The 25,331-nt window shown below is 39.3% G+C and overlaps 1 protein-coding gene across 1 annotated transcript in view; it reads right to left on the bottom strand.

The window, feature by feature from the left end:
* The window catches only part of SLC9A6 (solute carrier family 9 member A6), a gene marked incomplete at its 5' end in the record, with an annotated part of 52,371 nt that extends 29,575 nt beyond the window's left edge, over positions 1 to 22,796 (bottom strand). The window contains 9 exons of the mRNA XM_082680814.1: positions 174 to 262; positions 559 to 664; positions 2,500 to 2,641; positions 8,693 to 8,798; positions 11,043 to 11,155; positions 11,459 to 11,535; positions 11,826 to 11,903; positions 13,512 to 13,711; positions 22,469 to 22,796. Of these exons, the coding sequence (XP_082536940.1) occupies positions 174 to 262; positions 559 to 664; positions 2,500 to 2,641; positions 8,693 to 8,798; positions 11,043 to 11,155; positions 11,459 to 11,535; positions 11,826 to 11,903; positions 13,512 to 13,711; positions 22,469 to 22,796 (1,239 nt within the window). The remainder of the gene's footprint in view (positions 1 to 173; positions 263 to 558; positions 665 to 2,499; positions 2,642 to 8,692; positions 8,799 to 11,042; positions 11,156 to 11,458; positions 11,536 to 11,825; positions 11,904 to 13,511; positions 13,712 to 22,468) is intronic.
* Between the last annotated feature and the right edge of the window lie 2,535 nt (positions 22,797 to 25,331).

The following is a 25,331-nucleotide window of genomic DNA, read 5'->3' as shown; positions in this document are numbered from 1 at the left end:
AAAGCTGTCACCCTTCAATCTGACAATCCCATCTATCTCTGGAGTCAACAGAAGAGGAGTTGAAATGAGCAGACATCACTTTGAACAGAACAAAGATTATTTTTCAGTAAAGAAAAAATTTGTTTTGCTGCAAGGAGGAAAAGTTTATTCACAAACTATAAAGTTTCTCTTACCTGTTTAGTTCTATGCTGAGACTCCGTGGACAAATTATTGTATGTATAATGGGCCTGTGTGATGCCACAAAACAATACTGCAACCACACCTATAAATACAACAAGTTCCAAGTTCACATAAAAGGAGAGTTCCCAACTTCTATACGGAGGCTCTTATTTTATAGAAGTAAATTAGATGCTTAGTGTTAAAATTTTCAGTTGTGACTTACTTTGTTGAGAGGAACCGCTTCCATTGAAAATCTTTTACATTCTAAAGTGACAGCATAAATCCCAACCCTAACAAGTGTGTTCAAACACTAGAGGGGTTGGTCCACACACAGAAAAAAAATCACTGGCTAAGTCCCTCCTTGTAAGGGTTTACAATTAAAAGGAAAAAGTAACCTACCTGTGAAACCCCATGCTTCAGCCAAGAGGAAGGTACTCCAGGACATCAAGAAGAACAGGCCTGTCTCCAACAACTGGAACTCTCGTAATTTGGTGAACTTTGTCACGTAAGACTGTCAAGGTTGATAACAAGATCTCATAATACAGAAGTGTGACTAGAAAAAATAGTAGTCGAAGCAAGGCAAGCATAAAAGCAAAAGAAGGGTTCTCCAGTCTCTAACACAAAAGTCACAGAATAAGGAGGTACCAAAGCAAAGAAACTCTGAATACAAGCATTGTACTAAGGAGTCAGCAGCCTTCCCTTCCACGAGAAAGTTCTATAGCTTAGTCCATCCAATTGTTTTACGGGTATCACATGCCTTGCTAGAAACCACACAGTAAAGAATAGACATGACAGTAAAGGACAGGAGTGACAGATCAGATACGCAACATGCCAACTCTATTAATTTGTGACCCAAAGCGAGACGGCTTCCATAATGATAGCAATTTATATCTATTAAGAAATATGTCATTTCCATGAGATTTCATGTTCATTTAATCCTCTAACACCTCTGTGATGTGGAGTATTCCATGATGAAGAAACCGAGGCACGTCCCTCACTCATACTAGTCTAACAAGTATATGTTACTTGCCAGTGGAAGGGCCCGTGTCAAGCTGTGGCGAATCTCAGGCTGGAGTCTACATTCTCTTCAACAACTGTGTACTACAACACAAAGATTAAGTTCCTCAAGGAACTTATGCTAGGGAAGAAATCCTGGTCCTTCTTCAGAACTCTTTTCACTGTCCTTTTATGCCTCAGTTCGTCTGTAAAAAGCCCGAAGACAAGTTTCTTCCACCACAAAACTGAAAATGCATATATTCTCAGAAAAAGTACTTGTTTTATATGAAAGTACCTTAGAAGTTTTAGAGCTGGAAGCCCTTTAGAGATCAAGCCCCACTCATCTTCCCTGCTGTCCCAGCCCTCTACCTTCCTACACTGAGGTCCCATGAGGTGAAGTGTCAATGCTTCTATATCAGAAGCTCCAAAAGGCAGAGGCCACGTCTGTCTTGTTTATCTTTGATACACAGGGCATAGCATGTGGCATGTAGCAGGCAATCAAGAAATTTTTTTGAAGAATGAAACACTGATATAAAAAGGAAAACTGAAGTTCCAGAATTTTAGGGATATTTGCACTTAAAGAATCCAATAACAAAATTTAGATCCATTTATTAAACTATCATTTTCTATTATATTTTAACTTATTATATTTTAACTTAAAACTACAATGAGTAAAAAAAAGAGGGTTGTTTTTGAATGAATACAAGATTGACTTACTCAATATTTCTAACAGCAAATTAGTGGCAGTGCATAGGACTCGAGAGCAGAAGGTTAAAATCGGTGACAGCTGAGATGAACTCCCAGCTATCCTAACCTGGGAAACTTATTTTGTTCAACTGGCATCGAGGTCATACATTCCTATTTGTCCTATTAAACGAAGAGCAAAATACTGCCAGGATGAACAGCCGTACAGAACAAGCAGAGGCTCTTTGGAATATATCTACCTTTATATCAATTTAGTCTACAACCTTAAAGTTCACCCCCATATAAAGCAGAAACTAACACACCATTGTAAAGCAATTATACTCCAATAAAGATGTTAAAAAATAAATAAATAAATAAAGTGGATGGATCTTAAAAAAAAAAAAGTTCACCCCCAAAGGGTCACTGTGTCCAATTAGAATTCTGTAGTGAGTGTTTGAGGGCATGAAGTCCTACACAAAACAATGAAATTCTTTTATTTATTGGTAAAGATGATTGCCTAATGTTTTCAAACCAACTACTTGTTTATAAGGTTCATAATTATAACACTATGTCAATTATGGAACTAGTGGAGACCATGGAACACAGTATTCAATGACTCTGTGAGGTTAACAAGAAAAGATAAATAGAATAAAAGGATATTAAAGCTGTCACCACTCCAGTAGCAGCACCCATCGCGAAAGAGCCACTGAAGATTCCAAGGAAAATCCCGATAGACTTGAACATGGCTGTGACATCAAAGGTGTGGCTGTTGTCTCCAGCTGGCTGGTATGCTACTATTGAGCTACAAAAGAGAGGTGGTTCTTACTTCTAGAGGCAACTTTTACTTTTAAAACATTATCTAAAAAAAGAGTAAAATAAATTTAAAAAAATTACCTACTGTAGAGCTTGAAGATGAAATCAGAGGGTGTAAAAACCAAAAACTTTGGATTTGAATTGCCAAAATAAGGTTGGACCAAGCCTTTTCCTCCAGCCTCAAGATACTGTGCAGTACTATTCTTTTGTGACTCTGTTTATGACTTACCGGTACTGAGTGCCTGAAAGCCCTAATGTACTAATGTGAACAAACTAATGAAAAATTCCCCGTATTTCCAACAGAGGCGTAAGAATATAAAGAATATTGTTCAATACTCAACCCGGTCACATTTTGTTTTTCCTGTGGGAAAAAAAAAGATGACTAAAGTACCCTTTCAACTTTTAGAATACCAGAATGGGCCCAATGCCTCCTATCTATTCATTCACTGAAATGGACTTTTATAGATAAAAGGGCTTGAAAGGCCTGCCAAGGAATTAGAATCCACTTGACAGTACTTTTAGCATACCCAGCTGGATCCTCCACCTCGAACTTCTGAAAGAAAGCCACTCTGTAAGAGGCCAAGACAAGCAATTAGAAGGGACACTCTCCATCTTGAACTCACAGTTCAAACCTAGTCTAAAAATACTTCTTTTAGAACAGTCGCCCCAGGAAGTAAATACAGCGGAGAAAATCACTGTTGCTAGTGGGTCTCTGGCAAGAGCACCTACCATTACTAAATCAGTTCTCATCTCAGTTAATTGAGGTGCCAGTGTTTTTATAATAAATCCAGACTCAAAGACATCATGCAAGTCATGTCGAAGAAAAGAAGCAGAAAAAACACATTCCGAAGAATATAATGAATTCTCCCTGTGGTTACTGCAATGTTTTTATGGTTCAAGGCTAAAAAATGGCCTTGCTATATACCATGTTTACCAAGTTCTCTTCATACCTCGCTGGTTAAACTAAAAAACAGAACAAAACAAAATAAAATCTAAGACCAAGCTAAAATTTCCTAATTTTACCTATTTTATTGAAGTATGACTCTAACATGAATTTCTGGTAATGGCATCTAGAAATTTCTGAGACTCAATCTGAATTGAAAAATTTAAACATTTGCATTTAAATCTTCAAAGTGACCAGATCATTTTGGGACTGGTAGATTTGATATTATTTCAGTGAATAGGAAATGGCCTTTAATGTCATGCTATCTTACCTACATATAAAGGGCTCCACCACTGTAAATGAGATTTGACTACATTATAGCATGAAAATATAGTGGCTGGCTGGAGAAAAGAAAGGATATTGCTACAATAACCTTCCTCCCTGGCGATAGTTTTCAAAATGCCGGCAAGAACAAAATATCGATGCCATGCCTCCTGAGACTGCTTTCCCTGGATTGGTTCATGGAAATTCAAGATTCACACTAATCATTATTTTATTCTTTAATCACTAAAATGTATAAGAACACAGGAAAAGCATGGTGGGCTGAGAAGAGGTGACAGGTTTGTTTTCTTCCTTTTCAGTCAAATGTTGGCCTCTGGATTGAAATCTTAATTCATCTTTTCTACATCAGTCAACATTTTATCTTGAGGCAGTAGCATTTTTATGAATACTTAAAAAAAATCCTGAGAGTAATACAATGTACAATTTAGGGGGGAAAAATCACCCCATCATTCCACTACCCTGACAGATCTATTATTTTCCTTCTGTATTTCTTTCCCCTCTTTTTGTTACATGCATGCTATTTCATGTTTAGTTGTAATCATAGTGAACATATGGTTTTGAATTCTGCTTCTTCAACTGACAATGACGTAAGAATTATTACAGTCTAACCATGGTTTTTTAAGACTTCAAAAATGATCCAAATGGATATAACATAATTTATTTAACCATTTCCTCTCTGTCGGACATTTAAAAGTTTTGCTTCTATTATTTTTGCTACTATAAATAACAGTGTGAAAGAACTTATTTGTGCTTTCTACAAATTTTGGACGATTTTCCTGTGCTACATTCCTAGAAATAGGGTATTACTATACCTATGGCTCCTTTTACATGTTGAACAATGGCTTTCAAATAGATCTGTATTACATTTCAGGAGAGAAATATGACTACATCTCTCAATGTTTTAGTGATCATATCTATTGGCCTAGAAATTCTACTTCTAAAAAATATCCTACAGAAATACTCTCAAGGATTCACACAGATTTACACATAAATATGTTCACTGCAGTGCTATTCGCAATAGTACGATATTAGAAAACACCAAATATTAATCAACAGGGGGTTGGAGAGGTAAATTTGTAGTGCATTCATACAATGGGATAATGGAGGTATTAATACAGTACAATGTCTATGTGAAAAAAGCAAGTTACAGAAAAGCATGTATAGTGCTATGCCTCTTTCTGTTTAAAAGTTAATATATTTATATGTATGCTAATATCCTAATGGAAAAAATCTGGATTAAAAACCTTAATAGTGGTTATTTCTGAGAGCTGAAATTTCAGGAATTTTCTACTTTCTAAGTCAACTACTTTGAATATTAATTTTATTATCATAATGATAAAATATAAAAGAGTAGGTAATACCAATTTCAATGTCAACAACAATGTACAAGTGATATAGTTTTACAACTCCAGGGTGTCTCAATCCTGGCATTATTGATATTTGGGGCCAGATAATCATTTGTTGGGTGGTGGGTGCTGTCCTGTGTATTGAAGGATATTTAGCAGCACCCCTGGCTTCTACCCACTAGATGCCAGTAGCAACCTCCTCCCATTCATGATAACCAAAATGTCCCCAGACATTGCCAAATATCCCCTGGTTGGGGGGCGGGGGGCTGCAAAACTGTCCCCGGTTAAGAATGACTGTACTAGACCATTACCAGCAGTAACTATTTTCACTAACAATTTTTTTCTTGTTAACTGAATAGGTAAAAATGGCCACTAATTTAATATGTATATCTCTGATAACCAGTAAAGTTAAAGAGTTTGTCAGCCATGTTTGTTTACTCACACTTATATTCTATAAAATGTAAATGACCCTAAAAACATATTTTAAAGTAGTATGAATTTAGGTCTCCAGGGTAATCATGGTATATCCATTCAGAGGTATGCTATGCAACTTAGACTTCATCTCTAACTAGGTATGTATGACACTGTATCAGTACACACAGCTCTACCTCATACAGCAATATATGAGGGAACCAGTTTCACTCCACCCTCACCAGATTAAAAGTATTAACGTTAACAAAAAAAAAAAGTCACTGCTAACCTAACAGGTCAAAAAGCAAACAAAAACAACTTCCAACATAAATTTCAAGAACAGATGTCTTAACCTGTTAATTGCCAAGCAGAAGTCCTTCAGAAAGGGGCCCCCCTCTTTGTAAAAGGCTGTTTCTATAGAATATACACATTAGAAAATCATCAAACAGAAATCAACACAAGGTAGACTATTTCTATCTAACGTACTTTTAGAGGCAAATGAAAGATGATGAAAAACATAACGCCGAGCACTCCAGCTAGTGACCTCCCATAGCCAGCAACATCACTGGTTTCCCTTCATCTTTTGGGCAGGAACTCATTTGCTCACTTCTATTAAGATACTTACACAGCTAATGATTCCCCGGGTATGATACTCTTTAGATACAGTCCTTCTCCACCACACTTCCAGCAGACTATGGAATGAGTTAACTCATCGCCTGTGAATCTAGAATAGTACTAGCTATGTACCATCCTTAGGAAAATTGAGGAAAGAATCACTTGAATCGTTCTCTACAAGGCTTAAATTCTCTCACACGACCCTGTTTGAGAAAGGTTGCAACAGAAGGACAAGAAGTCCTTTCCTCTTTGTGAGACGTGTAACGGAAAGGGCATTCTCTTTCTAACACATTTATTCTTCACCAACACTGATACGTACATCCCCAAGCTCAAAATTTTCCGATGAGTTTTCTTCTTTTAATACTATTCAACTGTTCTTAAAGTTGCAGGAAATAAGTTACTTTATTAATGGAAAAACTAAGGCACAGGGCACATCAGCCTAAGATAGGACCAGAAAGGAGATTTTTCTGACTCTTAATCCATTAGGGCAATGAGGAAGGAACACGTATTAGTAAATGATTAAGTAGCAGAATAATTATCTAGGATGGCGAATTGATGCTAAAAGTAACTGCCTGCACCCTATTCTCTTCGTCTGGTAGCACTGGTGATCTTACATGTTCTTATGTGCTGAAAACTTCAACAATCTTTGTAGCTTCATTTTTTTTTATAACATGTAAGTTATAACCACACTATCCATTTCTTCCTCCCTTCAAACAATAGAAAACTTTTACTTTGCACCTATCATCCTTGAAGGTACATACATTTAGTATCAATATTAGTTCTAGCCTTTGGGCTTTATTTCTTAAATTAAATTTACATTAGTTGTAGACAGCTGCAAAAAATCTGGCAATAAATATGGTGGAGGGGGTAGAATTTATATACATTACATTCACAAAAGAAGATTTGATCTTTTGCACATCTTCATAAACAACATTTAAGGGATTAGTGTTACATCTCAGAAAGGATAATTTTCACTTTGCTGTTAGACAATGGGGGCAATCAAGCTGTGTAAACCAGAGTCAGTGACTGATTACTCTTTTATAGTTAATGAAGTGGAAATTAAGGAGAGAAATAAAAGTAAGGAGGAAAGGTGAAGGGGTTTTACTTCTCTCTTGTAGAAAGTTCTGGTGTGGAGTAAAGGCAACTGTCTATAGGGTTAGATATTTGCTTAGCAGGACTGAGTTGGCAGGACTGAGTTCCTCAGAGGTTCAGACCCATTCTTTCACCTGCAAACACCTTCTGGTAGCATGTATAGTAATTTCTATAACTAGATTAAAATATTGCTCATTTTCATTATCTTTAAAAAGTGTATTATTTAATACTTCTAAAAATTAAAAAGTTTCTGAAATGATTATGTTAAATAAGAGAAATATGAATTAAACTATGAGGTATTTCTCAATCATCAAATTGGCAAAGATACCAAAGTCTGACAAATACTCTGTTGGTGAAGCTATGAGGAAACAGGCACTCCCACAATTTGGTGGTTAAAATGCAAAATAGCATAATACCTTTGACAGGCAATTTAGCAATGTAACAAAATTACAAATGTATTTACCCTTTAAGCCACTCATCTCACTTCTGGGAATTTATCCTACCAATATACCAGTGCATATATAAAACAGGTTAAGTTCAAGGTTAATCACTGCAGCATTATTTGGGATAGCAAAGAATTGAAAACCCTTTATGATTCCACCAATAGGAGACTGATTAAATAAACTATAGTACAGTTCATAGAATACTATGCACCTGCAAACAAAGAATGAGAAAATTCCTTGTTTTGATACAGAAAGATCTCCAGAATATAGTTATGTGAGAGAAAGTCAGGTAGGTATAGAACATATACAGCATGCTACTTTTAAAATAAGAAATAAGAGGCAAATAAGAATATTTATTCATATGTGTGCTTACATTTGAATAAAGAAATACTAGGATACACAAGAAACTAATAAAATGGTTACCTATGTAAGGGGCTACGGGGACAGGTGGATGAGGACAGGAGTAAGAACGTGACTTTTCAATGTATACCCTTCTATATCGTTGTGATTTTTGAACCATGCGAATATACATGTACGCCAAAAATTTAATTTGATGAAAAACTAAAACGTCCATGTTATAATATTAAAACAGAATACAAAATTATACATACACTACAATCACAACTATGTAAAAATACTATGCATAGAAAAAAAAGAATTTTAAAAAATGTCCTAGAATGTTTACAGTAATTGTCTTTAGGTGTCAGGAGTACATATCATTTTTTTCCCTTCCTTTTCTTCCGTGCATTTTCCACGTTATCTATAAGTATATATTTCTTCAAGAGGAAAAAAATGCTTCAGTTTTTCAAATGTTTCCATTCATAATGCACTTCACTCAATAAGTGACTTTTGGTTCTTAGAACCCTAACATTCAATATACAGAATATAATAAGAAAACAAACACTTACGAAGACAGCACTATGGCAACAGCATCATTGAGGACACTTTCACCAAAAAGAAGTGCATAGAGTTCAACATCAACTTGAAGCTCGTGGAATATGGCAAGAACAGTCACTAGCAAGTAGAAAGAGTCAGAGGAATATTAAGACATTACAAATATAACATTTTTCCCTTCACAGATGATCGTAATAGCTATTTAGAAATTCATTCTTCATCTCAGAATTCAATCCTAATAAACATTCTCTTACCATATCAAAGATTCAGTAATTTTATGTCAATATTTTTCTTTTCCATAACTGTGTACCTGTAATATCTCCCTTCTCTCTCTTACAAACACCTGAAAATAACCTTGGAGGACTGAGTTGGCCTACATTCTTCATGCAAATGCTAATAATCTTGTCTTGTACATTTCTTTTCCATAAAAAATACATGCAGAATTTCTTACAGACCAGGTGATCATTAATCTTTGATGAAGAAAACTATTATGAAAAGCATTTCCTGCTGCAAACTTCATTTTTTCCTCGGAGCCTTACAACTCACTTCTATTTGACTTACAAATTTCAAGCACACCAGTTTAGCAAAGACAGTAGGAAATGAAAACACAAGTTTGGTTTTCGGTTGGGATAAAATTTATGACCAGAATTACAGCTGCTATATTTAACTTAATAAGAATCCAATCATCAGGCTATTACAGCTTGAGAAGAAAAAAAACCTTCTCTTAGGAAACAATTACATGAGAATTCTTAGAAAATCAGAAGAGACTGAAGTTGCATTATAACTTTAATTGCTGAGTCACGTACAGCTCGCTTGCTAAATAAACCCAAGCAGACATGAAAGATTATTATAACCAGAGTTGGGAGAGCCTCTTCAAATGCCAACCAAAAAACAGGAAGCTTGTATTTTAAAAGATATAGTTTCTACTGCAAAGCATTTCATCTGGAATATCCTGATATCAAAGCTAACCAAGAGAAGGAGAAAAGGAGGGCAGGAGCAATGCTGTAGAATTTTAAAAAGAGAACCTATGGCTCATCCTTCTATCAAGTGAACAACTGCAAAATAATAGAATTATTATATGGGCAAATACCTATATAATTCAGAAGAAATATAACTATCCAGCTTTATATAAGCAGAACAGTTTTGCTTGAGCCATCCAGGCAATACTCCCACCAAAACAAAACCAGTTTTAAGTAATGTAGCCAGTCCAACTGACTCAGGTTTCTCATAGATTTTGAAAAGTCGAGGACCTTGCTTCTAGTAAGAGAACACGGAAAACAGAGACCACTGGCTTCCTGCAAAAACCATCCCAACTTCATACTGATAATGGGAACAGCTACAAACAGTAAGGGGGCAGCCCTGACTATCTTTAAGGAGGCGATTTGCTTTTCAGTTCTAAAAATGCCAAACTATACAAATACCTCTCTAAAATGTCCTCTGAGCTTCTAAAATCATCTCTTATAGAGTACAGAGCATATTTTCCTACTTTCTATAACACCCTGTGTTATCAGAGTTAACATAGGAATTCAGAGATAACCTTTGACTATGCTGGATGATAATTAAAGATTATTAACTTACAAGGTCAAAGGGTAAAAGAGAACAAACCTCTACCAAGGATCTAAAATCTAGCATCAGTAAAAGAAAACTTGCATCTTTAGTTCAAAAAATGCAGTCTCTGCTCTTCAGCCTATATATTCTCTAAGTTCTCAATCTGAATGTAGCTGTGAAGCTCACCAATACTATATTAGAAAAACTACAATCTAACTTATCTAACTCAATAACAATTAAATTCATTCTCTAGTCATGCTAATATCAAAACTATTTTATAATCCAAAAGCCAATTTTATAAAAACAATTCTTTAATGTATATTACTGCCCACCAATGACCCCAAATCACACTTGTTCTAGCACAACAGCCTTCTAACAATCATTTTAAAACTTTTTTTCTTACTCTTAAATGCAGATGGCTGAATGTAAACAGATTTTTAGGGATCTGTTTTCTAGAGGCTTGAAAGGAAATGTATAGTTATTACCCATCTTAACTAATATAGTTCATCTTCTATACCCAGTCACTAGGGATAGAGACCAACCTGAATTTCTGAAGAAAATACCTTACGGCCCTCATTTAAACATCATCAAATTGTGGACTAGTAATAGGAAATACAGTAAAAAGAAACAAATGTGTGCTTAAGCCAAAAGGAGCCATTAATTTTGTTTTTTCCGTCCACAGTTGGAAAGTATAGTAAGATGGGGAGTACCTAATCCTGAATTCTACACCTCAAAGGAAGAAATACGTACATGTGTGTTGATGGAAAACCACTGTACAACTTAAGTACTTAAGCTCCACACTCATGTAAAACATACCTGGATCAGTTGCTGATACGATAGCACCAAACAGCAGGCAATCTGTAAAGTAAAAATCTCCCGCAAGTTGTCCAGTTACTTTCATCAGTGTTACACAGCCATACATTATTGATCTGTTCAATAAACATATGTCTACTTTAGAAAAAAAATCAACTGTTAAAGAAGTTACAATACAGTAAGAACAGAAAGATGGGTCTACTGTAGTACTTTGTGACTAATCCCAAATTTACTGCATGTCATTTAAATATGGTAACGCCTTAGCCTTAAGGAAAATTCAAACAACTTATCTGTGTGAATACATTTTATTGCAAAAGTTCTTGGACACATTCGAGAATACAATACTGCAGAAGTCAAATATGTATTATTGTAAAATGATAATTTGAAGGCTAAAAGTGTTTTAAGCTTCAAGTACTTACCCAATTACGAAACAAGAAATTGCGGTTCCAAGAAAAGCATACGCTAAGATAGACCCAAGGTTTCGAAAGAAATGTCTCTGACGGAAAAAAAAAAAGTTACACCGTGTTAGAATACTCACCAATTATTTAAAAAAGAAAAGGTTTTCTATTCTAGTGTGCTATGCTAATATTAAATGCATTATTCATTCAAGGAAATAAGTAAGAGAAAGAATTTTTGTATGGGCATAAACTTCAGCATGTCAAAAGGATAGGAGAGGGAGGAGGGAGAGGAACCTGGAAGGAACTGCCTGTTTCTGAAGGTGTCGAAGATGATAAAGTCCATGGAGTTTAAGGCTGTTCAAAGTATATGAAATACAAAAGCACTTACTCTTTTCAGACTATATCCCGCATAAAATATGATAGGAGGAAGTAATATGTTGAAAAATACTTCTGGATCAAAAGTAACCTGTTAAAATAAAGAGTTCTTTTAGATGAATTCCCTCAGAAGATTTCTTATTACATTATCAAATGAGCAAAAAGAAAAAAAGATTAAATGTTAAACTGGCAAAAGGCAAGAATATTACCACTGTGGTAAGTGAAAAATATTTCATATAGGATAGCTGTTATTCCACTTCTCAACCAAATGACAAGGAGATGATGGCGTTGGAACAATCAGTTAAGTCCTATCTGTGCAAAGTATCTTAAAATACCATGATAGCAAAAATTTTTTAAATAAGAGAAAGTATGAACATGTCTGCTTTAAATAAGAGACCCAAAACTGGCAACATAAAACTTGGGGGTACAGCATTGTTGTTGGCAAGAGGAAACAGACTTCTTGCATAGGTAACATCTCTAAAGGTATATAACATAATATTGCGGTAAAAAGTTTCTGCACAAGTCAGATTTCTAGTCCTGACAGCCCATTCCTTTTTTTTTTTTTGCGGTACACGGGCCTCTCACTGTTGTGACCTCTCCCTTTGCGGAGCACAAGCTCCGGAAGCGCAGGCTCAGCGGCCATGGCTCACGGGCCCAGCCGCTCCGCGGCATGTGGGATCTTCCCAGACCGGGGCACAAACCCGTGTCCCCTGCATCGGCAGGCGGACTCTCAACCACTGCGCCACCAGGGAAGCCCCAGCCCATTCCTTTTAATACCTATTTCCTATAATAATACAGACGCCCCCTTCTGTTCATAAGGCTGTAGTATTTGACATGAACACAGAGCAGCTACACATACTCATGCTAAAATTTCATTTCCTAGAACTCTTAAGGAACTGGAATTTTCCACAGGTGGAAAAAAACCTCTTGCTGCAAAGTAAACTGTAAGTTCGTATGAAATTTTTAAAAGCATTAAAGATGGTCAGGAACACAACCAAGTAGCTATAAAAGCCAAGTCCTGCCAATGTAGAGGGCAGAAGTGGAGGCAAATGGCCAAGGGTGGGCGAAAACAGAGACATGAGCAAAGAGGCCCTGAGAAGCTTCAGGATGGCAACTATGGGGAGGACAGGAGAAAGCAGCTCCAGGAATGTCTGGAAGCCAGTAAGACTGCAACCCAACCTACATCAAGCTTCACGCACACCATGGTACAGTACCTGATACTCAGGCTGAGGCCCCTGAAGTTGTGCCAGATTATGAATCAAAGAAAGATTAACTTGTGCTCAGCACAGAACACAATCAAGGCAAGAAAGAATTCAAAAAATATTAATGGAATATTTTAGGTATTATCAAATAAACTCAATGTGCTGAAGTACTATAAAACTCTAAGGGCCATAAGCAAATTGAAAGAAACACTTATAAGTTCTGCTTCACTCAATACTGGTCACCATTTATTACAACTGTAAACACTACAGAGTGAAACAAAAAGGGTTGTAGTACTTAGCCTCAATCAGAAAAGCAAACTATAGACATGTCAATTTCCTTAGCCTTGCATTACATTCGTTAATTGAGGTTTTACTCCATTTGAAAAGACTGATTATTCTAAATATCATTAAAAATGCATTATTTTTCTCCTGAATCACTTTGCTGCTATTATATACCTTAAAAAAAATCCAAAGATTCCCTTTAACGAAGAACTTACCTTTCTAAGCATTTCATTATCTTGAACGTTATTGAGCTCATGTGAACTGATCTCTCCTTTCAGCGTATACTCATAAAATTTTCCACTAACATTTACCAATAAGGTAGTTGGGCTTGACTGCACTTCACAGCTCAGGGTCACATTATTCACATCACTTGGAACATGAATGCCATATCGAAGCACAAGGCCCACCAAAAGACCTGGAAATAATAAAAGAATAATATAAGCTCTTCTTTCAGACAGAGACTACTTCTTTTGTACCCCACACATACCTTTGAATTGATAACAGAAAACCTCTTATGATAGTCCCTTGTGATTCTAAACTCATTTTTAGACCAAATGAAGTTACATTTTAAAGTATTACTAAATTCACAAATCTAAGAGTTCGATATTCATATAAGCCAGTGGGACAGGAAGGGAAAACATTCCCTAGGGTAACAACGTGTATCATTGCGTCCCTAGATCAAGATATAAATAAGTGATTAGGAAGGTAACAAAATGAGGAAATACCTTCAAGTCATCTGTACACAGAATATGCTCCAAGGTGTCCCAACCTAACTGTGTAATCATGTTAGAAATGTGTTTACCACCTCCATCCATCAATTCACAAGACTTAAACACATGCATTTCTCAAGTTATTCCTAAATCACATGGCTGGCCAAATAACACAAATTTTACAAATTGGAAAGTCAATAATTTTTCTAGATTGAGTTCTTCTAATACTAAAAGGTGAGATTTTAATTTTAAAATATGTTTCAAAATCAAAACATGGAACAGAAGTCCTGACTTTGACACTATGATGTCAATGTATTGCTGGAATTTTACTTAGATCATCATATTGACATTCAAATATGCACAATGATCTAGGTACTATAAACCTATACTGATCAAAATGTTTAATAATGATTTTATTGAGATATAATTCTATACAAAGTTTACCCTTTTAAACTGTACAATTCAGTGTTTTTTAGTATATTCGCAAAGTTGGATATTGATCACTACTATCCAATTCCAAAACATTTTCATTGCTCCACAAAGAAACCCTAGACCTATTAGCAGTCACTCTCCATTTCCCCCACCCTGACTCCCATCCCCTGGCAACCACGAATCTACTTTTTCTCTATGCCTATTCTGGACATTTCATATAAGTAGAATCCTACAATATGTGACCTTTTATGTCTGGCTTCTTTTACTTAGCATAATGTTTTCAGGGTTTATCCATATTGCAGCATGTATCAGCGCTTCATTCCTTTTTACGGTCAAATAATGTTCCAGTGTATAGATATACCTCAACTGCAAATTGAACTCAAACGTCTGGAACTTTCCTTAACTCCACTATTAGTGGCATTTTACCTTCCTGTCTCCTTTCTCCTTTCTCTTTCACCCTAACCAGTCAGCCTTTCTTTTAATATATATGATTGGACTACTATGCTAAGTAGGCCCCCGGGGTTCACAGATGAAAACAAGGTCCCGCCTTCAAGCAGCTCTCAGTCCAGTTGGTGAAAACAGACTGAATAAACAATTATAACACGATATGTGTGTGTGTGTGTGTGTGTGTGTGTGTGTGTGTGTGTGTATATATATATACACACACACACACACACACATATATACAAGGTATTATAAAAACAGAAAAGATGTACCTAAGGAAGCCTGAGGGAGTGGGACATTAGGAAAGTCTTTCCAGAGGTGTCACCTAAGCAAGTAACAAAGTAAGAGAAAATGGTTGTCCAGGTAGGAGGAATAGTAGTACATACCCAGTCAAGGAAGAGTGAGAAAACACAGCCCGTTTAGGGGATCATAAATAGTTCAGTATGGCTGGGATATAAAGTGGCAAGAGTTGAGGTGTGAAACAAGAGACCTCGCAAGTTGGGGAAGGGAGTGTAGACTTTGTCCTGAAAGCAAAAGGAAGCCACAGAACCACAGATGTCAAAGGGCTTGACATCAGATTTTTATTTTAGCAAGACTGGTCTAGACTACGGAGGTTCAGAAAGGTCAGATAGAAGGCCACTGAGGCCATTCACGCACTAAGAGTGCAGGGCCTAATCTAAGAGAGCAGAGATAGGGAGAGAGGGGGATTTTTTTTAGAAAGTATTATCTTGTAGAAGGATGTGGTGACTGACTGGACTGGGAAGAAGGGAGATGAAAAACTAAGAGGAACCTAAATTGACTTGGCAACTAGGTGGGTAAGCTGGCCTAGGCAATCGGGGGGTAGGAGGGCCAGTCAGTGGGACAGGGAACAGACTTACAGGGGGAAATGCGCAGCTCCGTTTTGGACATGTTGAGCTTGATGTACCTGTGACACATGCACAGTTGAGTATGTGGGATCCGGACCTCAAGGAAGGGGGTGGATCTGGACTGGAGATATACACTTAGCGGTCATAAGATGGTTGAAGTGAAGCACAGATGGGATTACTTAGGGAGCAAACAAAGCGGGAAGAGGACTATGGATATATGCTTGGAGTTTTATGCCAAAATTAAGGGGTTGGTAGAGGAGAAGGAGATGATGAAGGAGTCTAAGAAGGAAAAGCCACAGGAGTAGGAAGAACAGAGGAGGAAGTGGTGAAAACTAGTAAATGCTGCAGCAAAGTCGAGGAAGATAGGCATTAAGAAGTGTCCATTGGGTTTGGCAACAAGGAGGTCATAGGTGACCTTGCTAAGAGCAGTTTGAGTGAAGAGGTGGGAGCAGAAGCCAGAGTGGGAAGCGATAAAGCAGAAACGGCGAGTGTAAGAGCAGTAGTTGGCTGAGAAGGGAGGAGGAAGCAGAGATGAAGGATCCTTCTGGTCAACTTACAGTCACATGTATTTTTTTAAAGTGAGCAGCAACGAGTAACTGGTAAACAGTACAATGACATCGACTCTAAAAAACGTTTTAACAAAGGTTCAGATTTAAAATAAATGAAAGATAAAATATTTGCAAATCATATCCTGATAAGGGGCTAATATCCAAAATATATAAAGAACTCATACAACTCAAAACCAAAATAACAATCTGATTAAAAAATGGGCAGAGGATCTAAATAGACATTTTTCCAAAAAAGACACACAGATGGCCAATGGTACATAAAAAGATGCTCAATATCACTAATCATCAGGGAAATGCAAATCAAAAGCACAATGAGATATCACTTCACACCTGTTAGAATGGCAATTATAAAAAAGACAAAAAATGGCAAGTGTTGGCAAGGATGTGGAGAAAAGAGAACCCTTATGTGCTGTTGGTGGGAATGTAAACTGGTGCAGCCAGTATGGAAAACAGTATGGAGGTTCCACAACAAATTAAAAAAAGAGCTACTATATGATCCAGCAATTGTACTTTTGGGTATTTACCCAAGGAAAATGAAAACATTAACTCAAAAAGCTATACGCACCCCTATGTTCATTGCAGCATTATTTACGATAGCCAGGATATGGAAACAACCTAAGTGTCCATTGATGGATGAATGGATAAGATATGGTACATATACACCATGGAATATTATTTAGCCATGAAAAAGAATGGAATCTTGCCATTTGAAACAACATGGATGGAGCTCAAGGGCATTATGCTAAGTGAAATTAGTTAGACAAAGAAACACAAATACCGTATTCTCTCTCTTATATGTGGAATCTAAAAAAAAAATAAAAAACAAAGCTCAATAGATACAGAGAACAGATTGGCGGTTGCCAGAGACATGGGGATGGGGATGGGAGGTGGTAGAAATGGGTGAAGGGGGTATAAATTTATTTAAAATTTAAAAATAATAAATGAAAGATACACTTTGAAAATATCTCACCTCCAAAAAAAGAAACAAAATTAAAAAGTGATGGCTGGATATCAACCGTGTTTGATAAACATAACCTGGGAGAGAAAAGGCTATCAATCCATAGTCATCCTGCCTATATGATATAGGGACAGCTCTTTTCTCTACTATCTCACAAGACCTTCTAATTAAGATGTTCAGTAGTAGTAAGTTGTCCCATTACATTTATGTGTAAAAATCACAGTTAAGCTACTACAAACAGTAAAAATATCAGCATAAATTCTTTCCATATCCCCAAGCTTGACTGTGTAAGGAAGAGTACCCACTGGTTCTACCACGCCCTGACCCAATGCTGAAATGTCACTGGGTGCCCTGAGGAGGGCTCAGCACTTGGACAAATCTGAAACACACACCTTGGCAGTTAGAACACCAGCAAGGAGAATAATTACTTAGGTTGGAAAAAATCAAGATCCTTTTATAAAAGCATCAGACAGCTGAAAAATTGGAATTTCTTTGAATACAGTTGACAGATCAAGTTAACTTGGGTTCTGTGAAAGGTCAAATCCTAATCACAGAGTTAAAGCAATTCTCACTAAACAGAAAGTACACAAAAGGAGTGCTTTGTTAAGGGGATAAGGCAGAAAATTCTAGCCTCCTACATAGATAGAGGCACAAAAACTACTGATATCATGAAATTTAAAATTATCACTAACAGGCAACAAAGAGTACAACCACAAAGAGATATCTTTCACAAAACAGAGAAGTCCCATTCCTCCTACACATTCCTGACCCTCTTGTGCTGGAGACCCACCCAGGGATACAGAACTCAGTATCACCCAAGGCCACAACACTGTATGAGCAACACTGTATGAGTCTCACAGTGGAAATTGGTTTTCTAATGGATTTCAGCACATTCTTCCAGATTATCACACTAGAAGCCTCTAATAGTCAAAAATATGGAAGGAACATCACTGGGGTATTGAGTGTGGCCAAAATTGATAAGATTTCTACAGATTAAAAAGTATATGTATGTGTGTGTGTATTTATTTATGTGTGTGTGTATATTGTGTGTATGTACACATATAACACTTATCTACTTCTTGAAAAATGCTGTTAGATTCTGTCTGAAAAGCTAATTGAACTACTACAAATCTCTCAGTCATTATTTTCTTATCTATAAAATGGGGATAAATGACTTGCCCAACATTACTTGGCATTAAGTGGCAAAACCAGAACTGAAATCTGGGTTTTCTATTTCCAAAGTCTATAATTTTCTAATCACCTCCTTGCTCTCTCATCACTACTAACTTGCTCTCTGGTGGTTATGTCTCCATTCTCTCATAAGCTTCCCTCACAACTCACCTCCAAAACCCTTGTAACTTTAAGTGTTAACTCCCTTCATATCCAACCTTATTAAATTTAGTACAGTAGAGTGTAGGAGAAAAAGCACAAGTTTGGAAGGCAGATAGAAATATGAATTCTGGCTCCATCAAGTTCTAGTCTGTGATCCTAGGGTACATAACTTCTCACTGAACCTCAGTTTCCTCATATGTAGTGATGATAATACTAACCTGTTTTGTCTTTATAGATAAGTTTTATCTCTTCAACATGAGGCAATATGGTTTAAGGGGCTAAGAGAATGGGGCTCCTGAGGCCGATTGACTGTGTTTGAATCCTGCCTTAATACTTACAAGTTATGTGACTTCGGGCAGGTCATTTAACCTCCCTGTGCCCCAATTTCCTCATCTGTAAAATGGGAAAGATAATAGTACCCGTCTCACAGGGTCGTTATGAGGTTTAAATGAGATGATATTTGTTGAGCACCTAAGCAGTGTCTAACACATTATAATGCTCAGTAAACACTACCTATTCAGTCACTAGATTGTAAGTGCTTTGAGGACACGGATGATGACTCATATCTGTATTTCTCATCATATCACATACATCAAAGACACTTAATAAATATTTATTGATAAATCGCATTAGTTAAACCTAGGACTCTGGATGCTGTAGTTTAAGGCATAATAAATATTGCTTCCCTGTCTTCTGATTTTTATACCATCTGTAAACATACTGCAGTGAGTGATCACTTTTCAGACTTACTAACGGTGACTCACTTTTAAGCTTCTTAAGCAAGCTAGCCCAATGAACAGAACACTTGGGTGCTTCAACATTGTAACTGGGGCAATTAGGCTATATTACAATCTAGAAACTGACCACATTGGCAACTTAATCTCTCTCTCTCTTTTTACCCCGGCTTCTCAAAAAAATAAAGGAGAAGCTTATTTTAAGTAGCATTTTTCTGGGATTTAGATAGCTAAATCATCAGTGGGCTGAATCCTGGAGGTCTGGACATTCCCAGAGTAAGAAGCCCTTTCATCTGGAAGTCAAGCTGAAAAATAAAGGTCTTAAAATAATACATTAACGTAACAGCTATAATGGTACAAGAGTCGTAAAAATAGGTAAATGGCAGATGGTAATTAGGATTAGAAAATGTCCATTTCCATGGCAGTGAAAATACTTTGACCCAGCCCCATCTTTTCTCAAACTGGACTTGGGAGTTGGTCAGGAGGCTGTTCATCCACAGCCCCCATCACCCATATTGAGAAAATGAGACAGGCTAAAGAATGCCAAGTCGTGGCAAATCAACCCAAATCGACTCACAGATAACACTCTTTCACTTTATATTCCACAAGAGATACCCTTGCTTTTCCTTCACAAAATACCAACACTAAGGTACTCCATCACTTTTCATTAACTTAGAAACATCAGGGAAAGCAATCAGTAATCCCATTTTTCTCCTTTAGCCCAAGAGTTAGAGGAGGTTAATGATTATCAACTACCAAACAGCAAATATTTTCAGGGAAATTCTAAGTCCCTATTTGATTTTTATAAAAAATACTATATCTGCCTCTTAACTTACAAGACTGAACAATTAAAAGAAATATTCTGAGCCTAACCTGAGAAAATGCAGTTATAACAGCAATAATAATAATAGTATTGCAGCTCTCATTTAATGAGCATTTACTTAGGGGTCAGATACTAAGCTAAAAACATTTCTTCCTCACAATAATGCTACTATCATTGTTCCTAACTTATAGATGACAGTGTAAGAAGGTAAGGGACTTGCCTAAGATCACACAGAGTTATTGGCATAGTAAGGCAGGAACCCAGGTCTGACTCTAAAGCAGGGGTTGGAAATCACAGTGATGGTCTGTTTTTGTATGGTCCAAGAGCTAAGAATGGCTTTTAAATTTTTAAGGGTTTACAGAAAGGAAAAGAACAAAACAAAGAAAAAAATGCAACACATTTCCACAACACAGAGATTGATGTGATCCACAAAGCCGACAATATTTACTCTCTGGCCCTTTACAGAAAAAATCTGCAGACCTCTGGTCTAAAGCCTTACATTTTTAACCACTTCATCACACTATATCTCTCTACAGGAAAGAGGTTTCTGTGATCAGTTCCTTCTTTTAACACCGTAATACTTACTTGGCATTTAATGGAATTTAAGATGCCTTTATTTTCTTTATATGACCTGTCTACCCAAGAAGGATAAGTTCCTTGAAGGTGGGGATCATATACTTCTTTGTATTTTCTGTGCATAACATAGTAGGCTGAGTAGCAAAGGTTTGTTGAGGATAGTAAATAAATCACACACAGGTATACAGAGAAATTATATAGAGATATATAGCTTATCTGGCTAATTTAGCTTAAGGAGCGCTGCAAATAGAATGCAAAAAAAAACCCATGAAATATGAAAAACCACCCAATATGTCTAAAAACTAAGAATCCTAGGGAGCAAAGATATTTTGCACACAGGCTTAGAATTTTATTACCTTACAAATGAAAAATAAGCCTGAGTTCCTGCATTTTCCTGATGGGCACAACTACCTTTCCTTGCTATGCTACCCTTGAGCTGCACGTTCCAGAAGCCTGTATTTACTGGAAAGGGGCGGGGGGGGGGCGTGTGTGGAGAAAGGTCCTTTTGTGCCAAGGCTTCTCCCACCTATCTGCAAGCCTGAGACACAAAGCTCAACAAGCTCATCAATTTAAGCCTGTTCCAAATGAAGATAATCTTCGCTCGTGTACTGCACAGAAAGGATTGTTTGTCTGCCCTCATCTCTCCAGCCATATATGCCTCCGCGGTCATCTTAGATTAAGACAGTCAGCAATATGCATCTTTTCCTCTCATGAGGCCAAAATGCCTCCGAGTCCATGGTTTGATTTGCCCTTCTCTCCTCATGACCAAAAAATAAAGATAAATAAGAAACCTCGCAAAGAAAGCACACTAAGACACAAGAACTGAAGCCATTTACTCAACGATCTGTCAATAATCTTATGCTACCAGCAAGTCACCCACAATACCGCATATGCGTGGTGTTCCTAATTACTGTTTGGCCGAACTGTCCTGATCATCCTACAGTACAACATGCTGCTGGAAGATCTTTACCTCTTGTCCTCACCGCGGCACGGCCTGAATTAGAAGAGGCAACCATACGTATCCATATCAGATATTACAGGCATAGTACAATACATCAGGACGTCATCAAAAATGCCCTAAGCCTTCTTCGGCTTCTTTCCTGTTCAGGTTTTTACTTGGGGTACACGGGAGTCAGCTTTTCATTCTCAGCCTCCAAAGGACAGGGCGTAGCAAGATCTGGGTGATGGGGACAGGTGGACTCTGGCTCCAAAAGAACGTCAGATGCTGAGCAGCAGAGATACTACTGCAGCTTCAATGGACCTTAAACGAACTGACACCCAGAGAAATGGATCGCTATGCTGGCTTCCCCTCCCCCAGTCCTCAGCCTAATCTGAGACACCGCACCCACTCCCTTCCCATCCTCAGTCCCAGGTCCCGAGCTCGCTCGGTAGGCAGAGGCGGAGGGGGTGGCGGGTGCGGAAGAAAAAGGGGGTGGGGTCGGAGGAAAAAAAGGTGCGGACCGGCAGAGGAAAGGGGGGCGCGAAGCGGAGAAAACGGGGGGCGACGCTGAGGAGGAAACGGGGTAAGGCAGAGAAACGAGGGGCGTAGCAGAAAAAAGGGGCGCGAGGGAGAGAAACGGGGGTGGGGGAGAAAGGCGAGACGGAAAATGGAAGGAATTGGAAGGGGAGCCGAACGTAGGCCGTGCAGGGCCAGGAGAGGAGGCGAGGCAGCCGGGTAGCAGAGAAGGGGGGGAGCGCCAGGGGCGGACACGGGCTTGAGGCACTTGCCATAAATCATAGCCAGGCCGGTTTCGTGCAGGAAGCGGGCCCGGCGGTGCTTGAAGAGCCAGATCGTGAGAATGGTGAGCGTGAGCAGCAGGATGAAGATGAGCAGATTGGCGCTGTCCTGCCGGTGGCTCTCCTCCGCCTGCTTCTCTGACACGATCTCCTCGTCCATGGCTCTCGCTTCTCCGCCAGCGCCGTCCGAAGCCCCGGCCCAGCGAAAGACTCCCACTGCGAGGAGCAACCAGAGCGGCAGCGTGAGCCGGCGGGCCCGGGGGCCACCGCCGCCGACGCCGCGGCGGAGGGGCGCCCGCAGCCAACCGCGCCGAGACATAACTCCCCCCGCCCCCGGCCCCGCTCCTCACCCGCAGTCGCCGGCTGTCGGACCACTCCCCGAGGCCTCACGGGAAAGGGGCGGGGCCCCAGGGAAGCCGTCGGAGCGCGCGCCGCCGCCGCCGCCGCCGCCGCCGCCGCTCTTAAAGGGGACGCGACACTCCCAGCGCGCTGGGCCCCAAGCCTTTGGCCTTCTGTCCCCCACTGCACCAGCTCCCCGCTCAGGCTCCGCTGCCAGACAATGAAAGACCGTCGAATCTAGCCCACTGCCTTCTGGAAAAGAAACCTGGGCTCAGCGTAATCAAAGCGTGGCAAATTGCGCTCTGTCTAGTTCGATCCTATTCTTAGAGCTCTCAGGGGAATCGATCTTTCATAACCCATCTCAATATTGTCCCCCAGTGTCTCTTAACAGGATAAGAAGTTGTCCTCTTGGGAAGGGCCTAAATCTCCATCTGTAATTTAAATCGGATTCTGCTTGTTCTGTCCTCGTAGGGAAAAAAAACAACAGCACTGTAGTAGTTCACAAATAATTGACTCAAAGGTAAGGATTATGTGTGTGTCTGTATGCTAGGTTTTCTCTACACGTAAATTACCTGGTGTGAGTCATCTCTTGCAGATAAACTCTTCAATCTCACAAAGATTCAATCGGTTTGTGCTCAAATTCACCCATGCTTCAAACACTCCCCTCCCTCCCCAGGAAGAAATCTTTTGTGCTGTGATCAGTTTCTCCTTCCCCTCTTGCTCCTTTTCCCTTCTATCTTAAAGCAGATTTCCCCAGCTCAGAAGCCACCTTTGACACCATATCTCATCTCTCTTCCTCAAAGGGTATTTTCCCTGTTCTCAGCCTCTCAACCTTGCACACCAGAATTTTCACAGTCCTCACCTCTTTGAGAACAGCGGATTTCTATTTTCTCCATTCTCCTCAGATCACTCATTAGTCTTTGTGGGCTTTTTGTTCCCTCTAGACTTTCTCTAGAATGTTTCATTTCTACCTCTGCAGGAATGAACTCCAGATCCCAAGTCCTGACCTGCCACCCTCCCTTCAGGCCTCTACCTGTTGGATGCTGAGCATATCCTGCTGAGGCTCCTACCAATCTCCAAAACTAAAAATGTTTTTAAATGAGCTCATTTTACCCCTACCGATATATAGTCTTTCTCAATTCTTTCATACCATTGATGATACTAGCTATCAATCCAATTCCTATCATTCTGCCTAGAAGTCATGACTCTCAAACGTTTTGGCCACATTACGGCCATATAACCTCTTTGCTAAGGCAAACAACATCCAGGCAACTCCCAGCTGTCCCAGTGTGGATTCACTCCCATTAACCAGCTCATTAAGTTCTGTGAGGATGGTGAGCTAAAAAAAAAAAAAAAAAAGTGCTGGAATGGTGCTTAAGTCCAAATTCTATCCCTGTTGGGTCAGGGGCTGTGCCAGTGACTGAGCCCAGTCTCTCCTCTTAGTACCTGGGTCTGCCTGTCCCTTCCCAACCTCATGGCTGCCCGTCCCCTATACCCTGCCTCCAGCCTAACCTCACTGCCCTGTGTGAACAGGGCTGGGCTGTGTAGAGACAAGAAACCCAAGTGAGGATCCTTCCCAGTCTCCCCACTGCCCCCCCGCCCCAGACCTATCTCTGTCACACCAGAAGACCTAGCAAAGAAGTATCCCCGCTTCTTCAGGCCTAACCACCCAACCCAAGGCTGTTTTGCCCCGGCACAAAACCATTTTTCATTCTCCTAGTGTTTGGAGCTCAAGAAAAAACCAAAACAAAACGAAAGTCACAGATTGCTTGCCTGGCGGGAGTTAACAAACGTCTCCAAGCTCCAGACTCTACCTCTGTTTACTGGCCCCAGCGATTTAGTATCCCCACTCTCACCCTTTCCCCAGCAACCTCGTTAGAGCAGAGTTCCAGGAGGAATCTTGAGAGGCCGAAAATTTTATCAGGCAGGCCAACTCCATGAGCCCTTGGCTCCCCTCAGAATGTACTTCTTTCTCAACCCAACAGTGCCCTGTGTGCCTCTCGCCCTCCAGTTTCTCCTCTCACTACTGCTGCCCCCTGCCAAGCCTTGTCATGTGCTTTCTGGAGTACCCTCCACTAGGAACAAACTGCCCAGCCCTCTCAGTTGCTGCACCGATGCCCTCTCCATCTCCTCCTTTTCCCGGTACATGAATCTTGCTCAGGACATCACAAGCTCTGCCGCTGTTTCAAGTGGAGGCTGCTTATTTCCTCACCACTCCACTGTCCTACACACACACACACACACACACACACACACACACACACACACACACTCTTACGCTCACGCCCTGTATCAGGTGGCCTGAAGGAGAAGCGGGAACTCCGCTCACTCCCCATTGATTGTTGTTCCAGGCTCCTTACTGCTCCACCCCGCCTCGAAGCGCTAACACCCTCTCCTTTCCCGGTCTTCTAACGACTTCCTGGTCTCTCTTGCACTTTCACCAAGCACTTGGGTATATGCTTCACAGCTTCCTCTCCCCTCCCCCCCACCGCCCCGCACCTACACACCTCAGCCC

This window comes from Grampus griseus (genome assembly GCF_964374135.1).
Source record: "Grampus griseus genome assembly, chromosome: X".
Lineage (NCBI taxonomy): Eukaryota > Metazoa > Chordata > Mammalia > Artiodactyla > Delphinidae > Grampus > Grampus griseus.
The sequence above is the reverse complement of the archived record's forward strand: the minus strand, read 5'-3'. Positions and strand labels throughout refer to the sequence as shown.